At 35.4% G+C, this 17,888-nt stretch overlaps 1 protein-coding gene across 5 annotated transcripts in view; it reads right to left on the bottom strand.

Moving 5' to 3' along the window:
- Window positions 1–17,888, bottom strand: part of evi5b (ecotropic viral integration site 5b) — a 58,819-nt gene that overhangs the window by 28,998 nt on the left and 11,933 nt on the right. For 3 of the 5 annotated variants that reach the window (XM_051112150.1, XM_051112151.1, XM_051112149.1), the window contains 2 exons: window positions 13,693–13,919; window positions 718–907 (listed from right to left, as the gene is read on the bottom strand). In XM_051112150.1, coding sequence (XP_050968107.1) covers window positions 718–907; window positions 13,693–13,919 — 417 coding nt within the window. Of the gene's footprint in view, window positions 1–717; window positions 908–7,355; window positions 7,513–13,692; window positions 13,920–16,080; window positions 16,400–17,888 lie in introns of those variants that run through there. The other 2 variants (XM_051112152.1, XM_051112153.1) reach the window with 2 other exon arrangements.

Here is a 17,888-nt window from a genome sequence, read left to right on the forward strand (position 1 = left end):
AGTATATTGGTAACACATACTTTCTCTAAGCATTTATATCTGACATCCATAATGCAAAATGTCACATCCATAATGCTGGATTCGCCCTACATAAGACATCTGCACAAAACAAAAACAGCAGAAGGATTGAATGAAAATGCATATTGATTCTCTGCCAGAAGGTGGCGCTTATGGAACAGCAGCAATATAGAGCTACAGAGGAAAAGAAAATACCACTGAAAGCTTTCTGAAGACAGTCAGTTCCTCTCAAAGATACATTCATATAAACCCCCACATATTTGTCTTCCTATTTTTCGAACATTGCGAACAGTGAGCTTGATCTGTCTGGCACAGTATGTTCTCCTCTTTATAGGCTGAACAGTCAGTAAAATTTATAGCCGGTTGAGCAGTGCATCTCGAGATGCCAGAACTTTCCCACACTGCTGATTTAAAACAAACAGGCAGTTCTTTGAGCCCTTGCATGCCATCTTGTTTTTCATTTGGTGCGTAGATTGCCTCTTCTTCTGCTCTTTCCTGTTGTGACGGTTAGCATTATATTACCCTTCTAGATTGATCGCCTACAACAGACTGTATTTGTTGTCTGACTGCATAGACCAAACCGTGACGTCCATACGGTCACCATTCATGATAAATAAACGTACCGTTACACCCCTAATGTTCCGTAATAAGTGGCATACATCTGATTTGCCCATAGCGCTTGATGTATAATCTGATTACCTTTAGTTGTTTTTCCTTCTTCTTCCGCACATCTTCCCACTCATTGACAATGCGGCCCCACAGGATCCACGAATCCTCCTCCAAGTGTGACAAGTTGGAGGAGGCTGATGAACTAGACACCAGTGAGGAGCCACTGTTCCTTCGAGAGCCATTCACAGACCGTAAAGACTTACTGTCCGTCTCCAACAACCTGGAAAGACAAAGCCATGGCAGAGAACAGTTATTACAAAAGTACACTGCAATATTTTTGTTCGTTCTTTTAAAAGTTTACCTAAATCAGATGCACTGTGAGCTAACATGAGCAAACAAAGAATAACTGTGTTTTTATTAACTAACATTAACAAAGATCAATAAATAGTGTAATAAATGTATTGTTTATTGTTCGTTTATGTTAGTTAATACATGTTATTTACATGTTATTTATAACACACAGAAACTGAATTAATAATGATTGCTATTACAACTCATGAAACTGTGGATTTAACTCATCTCTGTACCTGTTTAAACTACCATATCCATACATTTACAGCTTGGTCTGTGTTGTTGTTTTTTTTGTTCTGTTTTAGTTTTTTCTTGTCTTATTTGTGTATATGTGGGTGTATATATATATATATATATATATATATGACTGATTTCAGCTTACGTATAAGTCACTGTCAAGATGTTGCTGTCAATCTGTGTTTCACTATGCTCAATAAAAAAAAAAAAAAAAAAAAAAAAAGTAGTTAAGGTTAATACATGTTACAATTTTAAAATTAAAAATAAAAATAAAATAAAAATTGTGAAAAACTTTTTGAGTACTGCCCTGGAGAATGGCTGCTGTATATAAAAAAATAAATAAATAACTAAAAAAAAAAAAAAAAAAAAAAAAAAAAAAAAAAAACCCAACCACACACACACGCTGTTAAAATGAAAATCCTTTTATTTTTATTTTTATTTTTGTCATTTTTACAGTTTATTTTAATTATTCTGTCTTTAACTAAAGTTATATACAATGTGAAGCAGTGTATTTTGCACTTGTGCCAAAATTATCATTTGTTTTAACAACATTATTATCTTCTGGATAAAGTGTCAAATAATAAGAGAAATACTTTTCATAGGGTTTGTAATATAAAAAGTTTCTAAAGTGTGATATATACTATTACCAAGACATAAAAACTGTAGCATAAGATTTTAAACAACACCACTAACTCTAAAATGAACAGTAATGCAGTTTCAAAGTTAGAAGTTGTATTTCCTTAAAGGAAGTTTTGCATACAGATGGAGCAGCGATAAGAAAAGCCATTGCATTAAGTAACACAATAACAGCCAGCTTTTTATTCAGTTTCAGAGAAGTCATCTAAGTTGATAATCAGTGAACTGAATGTCAAACAGGTCTTTGTGGCAGAATGAGGACATGATGCTGGCAAAAAGAAAAGAATCTTCCATGCCATCTTCTACAGCAAACTTAAGGCACAGATATGTTCATGTCGACATTTAATTTGTATTTTGGGCAGCAGTAACTGTTAGCTATGGCTAAATAGGTTCCAGTGCTCTTTTTTTAACCTAATGGGAAACGTATTTGTTCCAGACATTAATAAACTTCTAAATAGCACCCATTTCAGAGCGAAGTATTTAGAGTGAAGTTATTTTAGACTTGAAAGTCAAGTATTTAGAATTAATTGAATATTGTTATGAAATAGGGGGTGCTTGCCAAATGAGTGTGCTATCTCAGGAATGTTGGCAGACAGCTATAAATGGAAAAGCCAATTTAAGACTCCCCAGCTAATCTTATGCAGCAGTTGTAGATCTGAAAAAAAAAAAGGTTTGAATAGGGGGAAAAAAAAAAAAAAAAAAAAAAAACATTATAGCCAAGGCTAACCGCATTAGCATCTGCACACAGAAAAATCAACAGGACAATAAAACCTATAAAACCTAAAAAGTCTATCCAAAAACCAGACTAAATCTTTCTGCCACTTCCAGCAAAATATAAAATGCTCCAAAACAAAGTTGTAAAATGCTTATTACATAGAGTTCAAAAAAAAAAAAAAAAAAAAAAAAAAAAAAAAAAAAACTGTCCCTTTCTGACTATGAGCGACAGTGTGGAGGCGCTATCATTGTGAACCTGACCCCAGATCAGCTGGAAAACAAGCAGACAATGCTCTCGAGTAACCTCAACATTTAAGAGCTGACAGCACAGACACAAAGCCATGGAAACCTGATCTCGGAAAAAGAGAGGGGCCCCGGTTCTCTAAAGGCAGCACTAGGTGACGTCATGGCCGAGGCTCTGAGGCGGGATCCAGTTACAGCCGCTTTTGGGTCACGCAAGGGGGGCCACGGTTGTTAGGGGTGAAAGGCAGCGAGAGAGAGTCATGGGGTTCACAGCTGAGGGGTTGTGATGCTGAATGAGTTACTGGTGGTAGGTGGGCAGAAAGGAAAAAGAGAGACGGTCCTGCTGGGACATTTTCATTCTCGGTTTTTCTCAGACTACTGGACTTAAATCTTTGAAAATGTATCTTTTCAACTCAAATTTTTGTTAGAAGCACACTGTAAACTGCATTCTAAACAACTTAAAGGTTACTTTAAATTCTAGTCACTAATTGCAATGGGATACATGAGAATGTAATCCAATTGGTTGTAGTTATCTTAGTCACCACTAAACTCTTGAAGCAACTGGCTATTCTGCAACCGGTTATTCTAACCAGTATAAATAATCATTAAACATGAGACAAGCAACATGAGACTGCATCTCTCCATTTAATTGAGACCAAAAGATTATTAGCAACTAATAAAGGAAACTTTAAAGACAAAATGGATCATTTACTCACCCTAATGGTGTTCCAAACATGTATGAATGTTGGTAACTAATGTTTTTCATCTAAACTGAGACAATTTTCAAAATATCTTTTAGGTTTCACACACACTAAAAAAAAAAAAAAAATGCAGGGCTATTTTTTTCCTACCCAACCGCTGGGTTGAGCCTGTTGGGTCATATGTTGGTTGTTTTTTCCAGGGTTGGGTAGTTTTTGTGTTACCCGGCTATTGGGTTAGTGGCTGGGTCAATCTCACTGAGAGCTGAAACGATGCACCCCACCCCTCCATCTGTCGAAACAACCCAGTGCGGGGTTACTTCAACCAAGCTGCTGATTTACAGCCAGAACACAGGCTTTTTGCATCTTCTTCATGAGAGAGCGGTTCTCGGTGCTGCCTAATTTGTGCACTTCTTCAGTGAAATAAAGGTTTGTATATGTTGTATTTCATCTATAAAGTCTTTACTGTGCTGTAAATCTGTTTGTTTTTATACAACACACAATTTTCAGCATTTGAAACCTTTCCAACAATGACTATATGATTTTGAGATCTTTTCACACTGAGGACAACTGAAGGACTCATATGCAACTATTACAGAAGGTTCAAAGGCTCGCTGATGCTCCAAAAGGAAAAATGATGCATTAAGAGCCAGGGTTGAAATTTTTTGAATGGAATGAGGATGTGTACATTTTTCTTATTTTACCAAAATATTCTATTTTGTTTCCATTTAGTACTGACCTTCAGAAGCTACGGAGGATATTTACATGTTCCCCAGAAGACAAAATAAGCAGAATTTACCCTGATCTTCCAATTCAAAAAGTTTTTACCCCCGGCTCCTAATGCATCGTTTTTCTTTCTGAAGCATCAGTGAGTGTTTAAACCTTCTGTAATAGTTGCATATGAGTCCCTCAGTTGTCCTTAGTGTGAAAAGATGGATCTCAAAATCATACAGTCATTGTTGGAAAGGGTTCAAATACACAAAAATGCTGAAAAACCAAAGAATCTGTGGGACCTGAAGGATTTTTCTGAGGAACAGCTACATTTGAAGAAACATTACATTTTTAATTTCTAAAATGCTTGTTAAATGAGTTTAAATGTATGTAATATTGTAAACTCTGCTGTTTTCATCCAAATAAATTAAATTCGTCTTATATTTTTGTTTTTGGTGTTTTTCCTTTTGAATAAATGCTCATGCTTTGATTATTACTGTTCCCTCTACTAATTCTGTGTGTGATTTTGAAAATATTTAACGCAATCAGCTGGGTCAAAATATTTAACCAGCGCTGGATTGCCAAATAGCCCAGAAATGGTTTTTAAACAAGCATTTTTTGAGTGCAGAAGCAAGCAAGTTACACAGAGGTTTGGAACAACATGAATGATGTAAGTGAATGATCGTTCATTCTTCATTGAACAAACATTGAATTAAATTTGACTTTTTGGGTAAACTATAAATTGTATAACAAGCCCTCTTGACAACTTCCTTGGGGCAAGGCAGAGCTTGCCTTTTTGGTATGTGGGCAAAAAGGAGAAGGGCTGGTTAGGGGGCAAAATCCAGAAATAGTAAAATCTTTGCTCGTAGGTAAATACTTATGTGTTTAATCTAATCTAATCTAATCTAATCTAATCTAACAAATAATGCCAATATTCCAAAGCCTGGTCTGCACTAAAGAGCTTTTGTATCTTTATTAGAGAAGTACAGTGAAGAGGAAACAGGGGAGAGAGAGAGAGAGAGATGGAATGAGATATGGGCTTGAATCTTTATCACCTGCTTGAACACCATGGCTTCAATACATCAAGAGCACTTGCTCTAATACAACACTGAAAGTTGGTCATTAAACTTAAATCAAGTCGCGATATGGACTAGTATCTGTAAATATTATGCCGCAAAAGACTATTTAAATATGAATCGTGCATGTTCTGCGTGTCTTTTTAGGAATGAACGGCGCGGATGCCCGGTGTTCTGGCAATTTGTGCTACCCTGTCAGATTTTGCTACCTCCCATTAAAACAGATGGTAGCATAATTCGACAGCGAAAAAAATGCTACCTATCAGATTTTGCTTCCAGCATGATATTAATATTGTGTGAAGCTTTATTAACGTGTACACCTACCCCAACCCTAAACATAACATTACAGCATGAAAAACACAGTGTTGGTAGCACAATCTGACAGGTAGCATTATTTGTTAAAACACCCCGGTTTCGTTTTCTATAGATGTAATACTGACGCGCAGTGATTTCAGCGTCTGCCATTTCACTAAATAAGGGCATAAACTCATTAACAACATCTCCAGAACTGCTCTGAGAGTCACTTCATGAGCATTTCACTGTTTCATTTGAGTAAAACAAGCGTCAAATATATACACAGACATTTAAAGGTATTCAAGGCAAGTTGGCAACCCGTCAACATAAAAGTTCAGTTTAACTTTATTAATCATTCAGTATAATGTACATGCCTACTACTACTACTACTATTAATTAATAAAAATGTATACTTTTTTTTTTTTTTTTTTTTTCACACAATATTTCTTCCATGTTTAACATTTTAATAGTAAATCCCCTTTATTTGCCGAAAATAAAATATAATTTTCTTTAAAACATCAATTAAATCAATATTTTAAACTTTCATCTGATAACCAGAAAAATACACAACACAGAATTCCATAAGGCTATTGTAAAAATAAATAAAAGTTGTTTTTATGCATTCAAATAAACAGACATGCTAAAACATATTTGGTAACAATAAAACGTAAGGTGAAAAAAAAATTAAACCTAGTTCCTAAACATGTAATTTTTCTTAACTTTTGATAAATTGACGGTAAATTGTATAAGATTCATGGTTTTAATTAATTACACATAATTAAAAACATTTTGATTAATAAAGTTAAATTTGACCATTAAAAAGAAGACCAGACAAATGAAAACAGAATTTGGAAAAAATAAAATAAAACGGAATTTGGGGAAAAAAATAGGGCCCTATTTTTGCATGCAACTATATATTTGTTACAGTTATAAATACATTTTCAAATGTATTATTTTATTTGTCTAACATATTTTTCTAATGCTATAATTTTGTTATAATACTTTGATATGTTTGCTATTTGCAGTGATTACTATTTACTATTGTTAATAGTGTGACAAGGTCTTTAACACCCAGTTTAATGCCCCCGGACCCACCTAGAAGTATCCGGGTTCAACCACTTGTGTCTAACAAAATCTTATGTGAGCATGATGTGAGCTCCCACCCAACACCACTAGCCCCTGATGTTTTGGCACCAGCCCCGGATGTTTTAAAATCCTAGAAACGCCCCTGACTGTAGCCCAGATGCAAACCTTTATCTTTTGTCCTTTACACAAAGAACAGATAGTTTACACTGGGAAAACCCGCAAACATTTGCAATTACATCCACTCACAAGCCATTGTACATGTTCATGAACTAAATACAAATAAAGCAAAATTAATAGAAATCTTATATTAAATATCAAATAAAGCATACTGTGGACTCAACCTATCTGATGTGTTGAATATACATTAAGACAATTTGGACTGCAAGTGTTGCTTCTGTGTTAATGATTCACTGCTGGTTAAAGTGCAAAGAGAATTCTTGTAGAGGAAACAAACACAGCACATTCCACCAAAATATCATTTCACTTTGTAAACTCAAACTGAAATACAAGTACTAGTTCTACGAATGAATTAAAAAGCACCCACAAACAGAAAACAAGACCGTGGCAGTGAAAAAGACAGCATTAATAAAAATGGGTAACCAGCTGTGAATCACAGCTCCACTGCATCTGCTGCGTTGTGCGATAGAGAATTGATCAAAGGTATTACTGTGAAGCTGCTCACCACGGGAAGCTCATTCTGCAATCCACATGTCTTTCCTCGGATTCCTCCAAGTAATCCCAAATGTGTGTCTGTGAGAACTGAAACAACCTGATTTTCTCTCACACTCTCTTGCTGTCCCACTCTCACCCCACTCTCTCTCGCTCGCTCTGAACCCGCATAAACACACACACACACACACACACTTGCTTATCTAAAGTGCAAAGGCCCTCAACCTGTGCAGCAGCAGAAGCAAAATCCCAGTGGAGCTCAAAATCTGTGGGGGGTGAATTACTGGCTTTTATTTCTCTACCAGCTATGAAATTGTATTTTGCATTAAAACAACCGAATTATTTCAGTCTTTTTCTTGCGAATTCACTTCTATGTAATTCGCAGCATCATATAGGCTGAATTTTTCTATGAAACATCATCTATTAAAATCACATGAAGACACATTGATACTTATGTTTTTATATCGGTTTTATTTTACTGACCAAAGTCCCTTTCTTGATTAATTTAGATTCAACCATAGTATGAAGTGTCTTGACCATTGTTTAAAAATTTTTTGAAATAAAACTAATTTAAAATTAAACTTTACTTTGAATTTGAACTTTACCATTCAAATAATACTAAAAAAAATAATCAGTTTCCACAAGAATATTAAACAGCATTTTAACATTAATGACAATAGGAAATTATTCTTATGCACTTGATCAGGATTTCTGGAGGATCATGGGACACTAAAGACTGGATTAATGGATGCTTTGCCACCAGAGGAAAAAAATTACAGTCTTTAAAAAGAAACAGTCTAAAGTTTAGAGAAAATAAATAAATAAATATATAAATAGTTAAACTATATAAACTATATAACTATATAACTATATAAATAGTTAAAGTTAAAGATATTAAAATTAATACGGTTCAAGATATTAAAGGAGAAGTCCACTTCCAGAACAGTAATTTACAGATAATGTACTAACCCTCGTCATTCAAGATGTTCATGTCTTTCTTTCTTCAGTCGTAAAGAAATTATGTTTTTTGAGAATAACATTTTAGGATTTTATTCCATATAATGGACTGACATGGTGCCCAGAGTTTGAACTTCTAAAATGCATTTTAAATGCACCTTCAAAGGATCTCAAACGTAGCCGAGGAAGAAGGGTCTCATCTAGCGAAACGATTGGTTATTTTTAGAAAAAAAAAACAAAAAAAACAATTTTAATACTTTTTTTATCATTTACAACCGCATTTGGGATCGTTTGATGCCGCATTTAAACTGCATTTTAGAAGTTCAAATTCGGGGCATCACAGAAGTCCACTACTTGGAGAAAATGCTGAAATGTTTTCCTCAAAAAACATTTTCTTTCTTTTTACTGTTCATATCGATATCAAAATTATGTCATATCGACGATAACATAGGGCTGGCTATCAGCAACCTCACACACATTATGTGTAATGTTGCAATTCAATACATAATATAACTGAAATGTGTTTGAAAATCTGCCATGTATGGAAAAAAAAAAAAAAAAAAAAAAAAAAGGTCAGTGCGTCAGCAAGACACAAGTGAATCTGGAATATCAATCTCTCACGCTGTCAACAATTCAGCTCTTTTTGAGCACAGCGTCTTAGACATGGCTCTGACTTTACGAAGGAATGTCGGTTTGGATGAGCTGCTGCTTCTTTACTAACTAAACTACAGGAAACATAAATTAACAAATCAATGAAAAGAAATAACATTGTGTGAAAATAAATTGTGATATATTCATATCTGATTGTATTGGCACAGCCCTAACTTCCAGTTTCATCAGTGGTACTTAAGACCCCATTTCTGCAGTGGCAAGACAAGCCCATATGGCCACATGTGAAGAATCAGAGCTCCAAACACTCCACAGATCCTCTGAGCAGCTGCCCTACTTTCCATGCTGCAGAAAGAACTGTGTGGGTGTTGAACTCGCCCAAGCGGATCACTCTGATTCCGTTCTAATACCGAAACCAGCCTGCGATACCAAAAACAGCAAGATGAAAACAAGCTTTGAGTCTTCTGCCTAATGAATAATTAATGAGGAAAGGGGCGGGGTTTTGATCTGCCAATACTAATTCAAATTAACGTTCACGAAAAAGGTCAACAGGCCTATTAACACTTTACAACAACCAGGAAATAAGTTGCAGATGCTGATACGGTGACTATTTCTTCTTATGTGAAACCAGGAAGGAAAAGACCTTTATTTTATTATATGTCTCCTCCTCCTTCAAAAGCAAGTAAGGTTTAAATGTCTTTGACTGTCAAATGCTTTACTCTGCTTAGCTATCACTATCAGATGAACTGTCTAACATGTGAGTATTTTGACAATGCTGAGGCTTGTGTTGTCTTCCGAAGAGACACACTCACTGACATGTGCCAGGCAGCATTACACTAATGGCATGACTACCGTGAGAGACAGCAGGTGACAGGACATTGTTAAGTCATCTCTGGGACCAGCTGTGGTCTCCAGCTGTCCTGATGAAGGCTGGGGTCAGAGGTCATCTGGCCTGAGCAGCACTCCCATTCTGCTATTTAGTAAAGGTCACAGGTCAAACACGGTTAACATACTAAATCTGAAGTGAAAAATAAGATAAGATAGAAACATCACAACTGCGCAACTCTATTTGATTATTTCCGCTCCTGAACAAATGTGACATATATAGCAAATCATGATTATTTTATATGAACGAGATGACAATAAACAAGCTAAAATATTGGCTCAAATATGCCATTACCATAAATAATGTTACTGTAATAATGTTTAGATATTTTAAACATTTAGATTTTTAGGTTTGATCATTTCCATTTTATTTGACAAATTTATTAAAAAGGTTTGGGGTCAATTAATGAATCAAAAGTTTTAGTAAAGACCTTAATACTAAAGATTTCTATTTCAAACAAATGTCGTTTTGAACTTTCCATTTAAATAATACTGAAAAGAAACATCAATTTCCACAAAAATATTAAGCAGTTAAACATTGTTAATAAATGTGTATTGAGCACCAAATTGGCTTTAGAATAATTACTTCAGGATCGTTTGACTTTAAAGGCACAATATGTAAGATTTTTTAATTAAAGTATCCAAAAACCACTAGAACAGTGTTACAGATTTTGCCAACTTGTGTACTTACATTATCCAAAATGTTTCCAAGAATGTTTAAATCCTGAGAAATAAGCAATTTTTACCAGTGTAACGGACTGTGGCCTTGCGTCATCTGCCAATGACGTCATACCTTGATCTTCCGGATTTATTTTGTAGAAAACTTGGAAACCTCAAAGACACTTCAATGTGTTATGCATTTTATTAGAGAGGTAATGAACGCACAGAGTAGCATTACAAAAGAAATTTTAACACACTCAAATGTATCTAGTATGATAAAACAGTGCCGTTTTACCTCACATATGCATGACCATGACCAGCGGAAGTGGCATTAAGCTCGACTGTGGCAATCGCTCCACCATCCTCGTTTAGCTTCTACGACTTTCAGCCCCACCCTGCTTCATACTACAGTGACCTTAGTAAGTCTTTAATACATTAGCTCAGCAATGGACATGATTTCTTGCCGAGTCCCAACGAATTGCATCGGCTGTGGGGATGAAATCTACAACTACCTTGATTCCACACACAATCACTGCGTCATCAAACTATGCCTTTGGTTCTTTGTTTGTTTTGAATATGAGCCATCTAGTGGCGAAATCTTATATATTGTGCCTTTAAGGAATGGAGTAATCAGTCCAGGACATTCAGCTTTACCACCACAAGAATAAGCTATATTTTTAATTATTGTAAAAATAGGAAAGTTGATTTAAATTCTAATAATACTTCACAATATTTTTACTAATATTTTTACATTTTGTGTACTATATTTCATGTATTATATGTACATTTTACTATATGTAAATGCAGGTTTGGTGAGCAAAAGACTACTTTTAAAGGGATAGTTCATTCAAAAATGAAATTCCTGACGTTTATGTTGTTCCAAACCCGCAACACCGTCGTTCAGCTTCAGAACACAAATTAAGATATTTTGATTAAATCCTTGAGCTTTCGGAACCTGTATAGACAGCATGTTTAAGGCCCAGAAAGGTAGTAAGGACATCTATAAAATAGTCCATGTGACATCAGTGGTTCAGCTGTAATTTTTTGAAGCTACGAGAATACTTTTTGTGTGCAAATAAAACAAAAATAACAACTTTATTCAACAATTTCTTATCTTTCGTGTCAGTCGGCGTGTTCACAACAGTATAAAATTAAATTTTATTAAAATTCATAAAATTACAGTTGAACCATGGACTATTTTTAACAATGTCCTTACTACCTTTCTTGGCCTTGAACATGGCAGTTTGTGGCAGTCGTCAGATATATTTCAATTAAAGTTCCGAAGTCTTATGGGTTTGGAACAACAAGAGGGTTAGCAATTATTGACAGAATTTTCATTTTTGTGTTACTATTCCTTTAAAAACAATAAATATGTAGCCAACCCAAAACCTTTGGACAGTATTGTAAAAATACGATTAAGATCAGGACACATCACTAGCAGGATTCAAAGCAGTGACTCCCGCATGAACAATTTGGAGCGAATTCACCATTCATGTTCATGACATTTCCTGCAACTATGTGTGAGCAACTCTCACACTTGTTTATCATGCCAACAAGTGAGGATGCTGTAGATTACAGGAGAACTGAAACAGACAGACAGGCAGCTCCACAAACTCTCATCTCTCTCTGGTTCTATATTTGGAAAAGTACTGTGCCATTACTTGTCTGAAAACACAACACAGCCGCCCCAGCAAAGGCTTCACTGTGTTAACATCATGTCAGTGCTCTTGACATATCACTGTTTGTACTTGAGAGCAAGCTAAATTTGGACCACACCAGAAGAGAAACTGGACAAGACGTTCAAAGCTCAACACAAGGATGGACAAACTTAAAAATGAAGGCACGCAAGACTGAAGGCCAATAATGAGTACACAAAAAATAAAAGCATTTCCTTTAAAAAAAAAAAAAAAAAAACAGCTGTAGACTTCCTGCTTTTCAGCATAAAAGAATGCTTAAACCTATAAATGCAATAGAGAAAGTTGTTCTGTTTATAAATCAAAGTTTTATCCTTTAAGCAGTAAAAGGAAGTAAAAAGTAAAAGGTAAGTAATAATTTAACAAAAAAAAAAAAAAAAAACTATTTATTTGCATATGGCACAGTACTTTTCCAAATATAGAACCAGAATTGTGACCACAGAAATGTGACCACTAATCTGCAACATAGATGGTATATACACTGAAATGTGACCAAATTAGGGCTGTCCCCTAACAGTCGATTAACCGTTAGTCGGCGAGAAGAGGCTTGGTCGACCACATTTTTATTAAATTGCTTAGTCGCAGGGAAAAAAATTAAATAAATAAAAATCCACGGGAAGTGGTGAAGTCACGCAGTCCGTGACGGATAGATACAACTGGCAGGAAATCCAAATGCTCACCTATCTTTCATCAACCTCAAATATGGCTTATCATCTCAAATACTATAAATTTTACATAGCCGCTCAATCTAATGTCTAATACAGAAAAATGTGCGCTATTCAAGTGTCTGTGCGGAGTGTGGAAGCTGATTAGTAGCGCACTCACTGCATTCAGATGGAGGTGCCGGTGCGGTCACTTGCTCTGTCATTCTCAGTCATAGAAATAAGAGTAATGCATCTTTTGAATCTGTAAAGACTCTATGTTCATTTATGTGCACTGACAATAACAACAAGAGATTGCGCTTTTGTAAAATAATGAAACACGCTTTCTGCCACCTCGGTCTAGAACTTGAATCTCCATGTATACTTGTCTTACAAACATGGAAAATACTATAGAGAGTGAAATATCTACTTTTAAATGAACCAGTTCAAATGGAAAACAAATATTCTCAGATTATGTAATCCGTAGGAAACATGCATACAACATACGCTAGCCTATTGCGGAGATTACGAGTCGGTGTCGCTGACTTCATCTCTTAAACCGAAAACAAAGGACGCACTAGTTTATCAATACATTATTAAAATGTTAATGCAGCCTTCTTATTGTTTTTCTGTGACACATTCATAATCATTACTTCTGTCTGTGCTGTGGCAAGCTTTATGAGTTACCTTGGGCACTTATTAGACTATGTAGACAATTAAAGCCTCATTATTATGATTTAAATGGTTTAGTTGACTAATGCTTCAAATGAATAAACTAGCTGACCAGAAAAATCTTTAGCCGAGGGCAGCCCTAGACCAAATGTTGCTCCCAAAATCCTTCTGGGAATGGGATAATTGTTAAAGTGCTGTGGTTTGGGAAAGACTAAAGATGAAGCACTCGTACCTGTTCTGCTCCTCTAGTTTGGCCAACAGCTCCACATCATCCGGGCTGAGCTGGGTCGGGGAGGCTGAGGAGGGCGAGGACAGCGAGGCAGTGGATGAAGCCACAGTGGTGTGCAGCGAAGTGGGCGTGGCCACCTGACTAGCCATCTGACTCACCGTGAGCGACACTGAGTTCTTCACCCATGAAAGAGTCGAACTCAGCTTGCCTGCTACCTTGTCTGTCGCCACCTTCGGAAAAACGAAAAAAAAAGTGCTTAATTGTAAAACTGAATTCAGAAAACATCTTAAAGTTTTGTTTTAGTAAACTAATGACAGGACATGATCAATTTCTAGTTATAAGAAATCTATTTTTTCTTCCAGATTATTTTCTTCACCTAATAATGCAATAACAAAAACGCATTTTTATGTAAGATACACAAATGGTGTTATAAACTGGTAGAGATTAAACAATGAGACTGAACAATGCAAAAATAACCTGTTAAACCAACTCAACCAAGTCCATTTCTTCAATAAGACACTTAAAAAAAATAAAACTTGAACTGTTTTAGTGGCCTGACAGATAAATATCTCACATGGACATTCTCATGGTATGGAAAAATTCAGGTCAGTAACAGCTTTGTAATGTCCAATATTTGAATGTGGCAAAGTTCATAATACCGCATACAAACACACTGGTTTTCATACTTGATTTGGACTGTACCGTGCAATTATTTACTTTTCCTTTTATACCCTTTTATTTTTTTGGCTATGATTAAAATAATAATATACGTAAGCACTATTTTTTAAACTAGTAAAGACATAGTTCACACAAAAATTAAAAACAAAAAAAAGAGGATATACTGAAGAATTTTGATGACCAAACAGCTTTTGTTTCTCAAAAGATCTTTTTTAGGTACACAGAAGAAAAGTCAGTAATACAGGTTTGGAACGACATGAGGGTGAGTAAATTATGACAGACATAAAATTTTGGTTGAAATATCCCTTTTAGAACTTGTGAACAGGCTTGCTGGTAATATAAGGCTTGCAGTTCAGGACATTCAAAAAAAAAAAAAAAAAAAGACGAAATTACAATTTACACAAAATATTCACATGGCTATCTTCTCCACTATTTCCCATATAGGTCAGTGTGGTTTGAAACGAACAACCACCACCAGCCAAGTAATACAGATGCTCTTTGCCAGGCACAGCGGTGTGTGACCTACAAGACATGTCAGATTGACATTTGGCAAGAAATGCAATGACTGACTTCAAATATAGATTCACTATATTTTGATTTTGCCTAATTCCAAATACTTGTGGCTATAAGATACCAAACACAGCAAATGACAGAACATTGGGGTTACGGGTGAATTGGCAGTGACATAAAAGATAATGCTACTTGTCCAAAAGGAAAAAGTGATTTTGTCCCTCAAAAGCCACTGACGTTTTAGACAGTACATTTCTCCCATAAAAGTGAATATATATGCAAAAATCCTTGTTCATCTGTCATAAAGCACAGTATCCAAAAAAGTAAAAGTGTTAGTCACCCTTAATCACCCTTCATACAAAGGCTAGTAAAAGAGCTTTTGCAGACAAAAATTGCTTTATGACATTAGACGTCACTTTTGCTTGCCATCCTCTTCAGAAGAGGCTCTTTGAAAGATAATTGGATTTGAGTGTCTTTTAGTCCATGTCTGTACCTTTGAGATCATGTATGTGTTAGTGTAATGCTAAAACTTTTACAATTTTATGTAACATTTACAATATTTCTTCCACCCATTGTGGATTATTTTGTCTAAAATGCTCTATAAATGAAAATATCCCTGCTACTAAAAGCAATTATGACTGGTCTCTGACTAAACATGACAAATGATCAAGAAACAAACTATGATTCATGCCCAACATCATTTAGTTTAAATCACAGAGATTATTTGAATTATGTCCTTGACCACCTTCCTCTTTCAATGAAACACGCTACTTCAACAAAGAAAACTAGATTTGTGAAGACATTTCATGTGCTCTTTAAACAGTTGTGTAAATAGTTTTATAAAACACTCATTCTTTACAGCTACATGAGCGAAAAGGTTTACTAGGTCATTAGTTAGGCGTGTACACCGTAGATTGGAAACTGATGCCATTTGTCATTCTATATTTTCAAATACGACCTCTAGAAGCTTTGGACTAAGGGAATGTTTGAGGTCGTAGGTGTACTTTCCGTCGGAACGACAATAGTACGAACATTGACTCACTCAAAATGAATCACACTGAAGTAAAGACATTAAAAAGGCACCAAGCAGAAATGTATGTCAGTTAACAGTACAGAAAACCTTAAGACAACTGGGAACAGCAGGACACTGTAACATTAGAAAGCCAAGCACCCTCCTCCATCTAGGATTTCCTTGGCTCTTACCTGAAGAAAGAGGTCACCCTAACTGAAGTCCTCGCTAGTTCCATAAACAAATCCACAGGAGAAGTAACACGTAAATCACAAGAGTCTTCAGTCTTCAAACAACATCAGCAGTTTTGCTAATTCCAAAAGTCACACTGTCGTCTAGGTGTCACCTGGGGTCAAAGTGCTCATGTAGAAGACACTGAGGCAGCTGTAAAGCAGACACAGGCAGTATAAGCTTCTGCTTTCCCTTTTACAGCTGTAGTAACACTAATTCATGCCTTGGAATTTACCCTACAGAGAAAAAAATCCTTTTCCTGCAAAACGTCTGTGACGTCTGAGCTCACCGCACCAAGCTTCACGACATAACTGAGCAGTAATGATAAAACCAGGGGAAGTCAACCTCTGCACAACAAAGCAGGTTTCTCATTTGCATGCGGCACTTCTCTGAATCCTCTACAAGACAGATCACGTTTCCTTCTTGCGATCAACATTTCTGACAAATTATGACCACACGCCTATGCATGGCTTCTGTGGTTTCACCAACCACCACCAACAAAATTTTATAGTATTCCCCAGCAAAATGCCTAGAAATGACTCAAAGAGTCAGGGCTGGAAACACCCTTTCTTAGATAGCATTACAGTCAGAAGAGTGACACAGAAAAAGGCGGGGCTTAAACAGGAACACAGAACAAAGTGCAGTTACAAAGAAAGGAGCAGTCAAGGATTGACAGGTGTGTCTGATATAAATAAAATACATATATGCTGATTATATAAATGGGTCATTCTGTGTCAACTCAACCAGAGATCCCTGGCTCAAATTTTTGACTTTGTTCATATTTTTCTGTAGAAAGACAAACATAGTGATGAAAGCCAAAATATTAAATGTCACAGATGCATATTCAATGCATTAATATCTCCACATCTCTGGAACTGAACCATCAAGAGCCTTCAAAATGAAGATACCAAAAGGAATCTAAAAGAATATTTAGATATCTTTAATACTTATTGAGTTACAGGCATGCAAACTTGAGGCAAAAAATAAATAAATAAAAAAAACACAAGAAGTGCTTAGCCATTTTTGAACTACCACCTTTGGCATATAATGAAACAAAGACAGCTAAATTCAATAGATTAAATCTAATAGACCTACCGAACTCATTTTTACACCCCTGTAAATTGGCTCCAAATCTCAGGTGAAAATTGCCATTTTGACCTCCCTCTACAAAACAGTGGATTACACAGTAAATGTACATCTGTGACATTTAATATTTTGGCTTTCATCGCTATTTATGTTTTTTTACAGAGAAAATATCAAAATCAAAGGTTCAGGCAGGGAAGTTTCAGAAATCTGGTAGATTTGACACAGAACAACCCAAATGCATTTTACAATATAATAATACACATCATATATTTTATTTAAAAGTAATTTTTAAATTATTTTTAATTATATTTAAGTAGGGAAAACAGAATCACAGAATCCACTCATAAAACTTTAATTAACTGTAGTAATGTATAAAGGGTAATGTGATGGAATTTGCCAAATTTTGAATAAATAAATCAAAAGTAGGTCAGTACACACAAAAAAAGGAATTTGGGGGAAAAAAAACTGAATTTGTTTCAAATAAGCTCATGTACATTGCAAAAAACAACTTCTTGAAGTTTGAAAAACAAAAATTACTGTAGTTTGTTTTACAGGACAATACTATTTCACTCTTCCTACTTAAAAGTCTCACGCTTCAATGTTTCTGGTATGGTAATGGTTCTTTAAATATAGAAATTACCAACCATTTTAGAGCAACAATTGTTTCTACACCAATTTTTTTTTC

The sequence above is a fragment of the Labeo rohita genome, chromosome 6 (genome assembly GCF_022985175.1).
Source record: "Labeo rohita strain BAU-BD-2019 chromosome 6, IGBB_LRoh.1.0, whole genome shotgun sequence".
Taxonomy (NCBI): domain Eukaryota; kingdom Metazoa; phylum Chordata; class Actinopteri; order Cypriniformes; family Cyprinidae; genus Labeo; species Labeo rohita.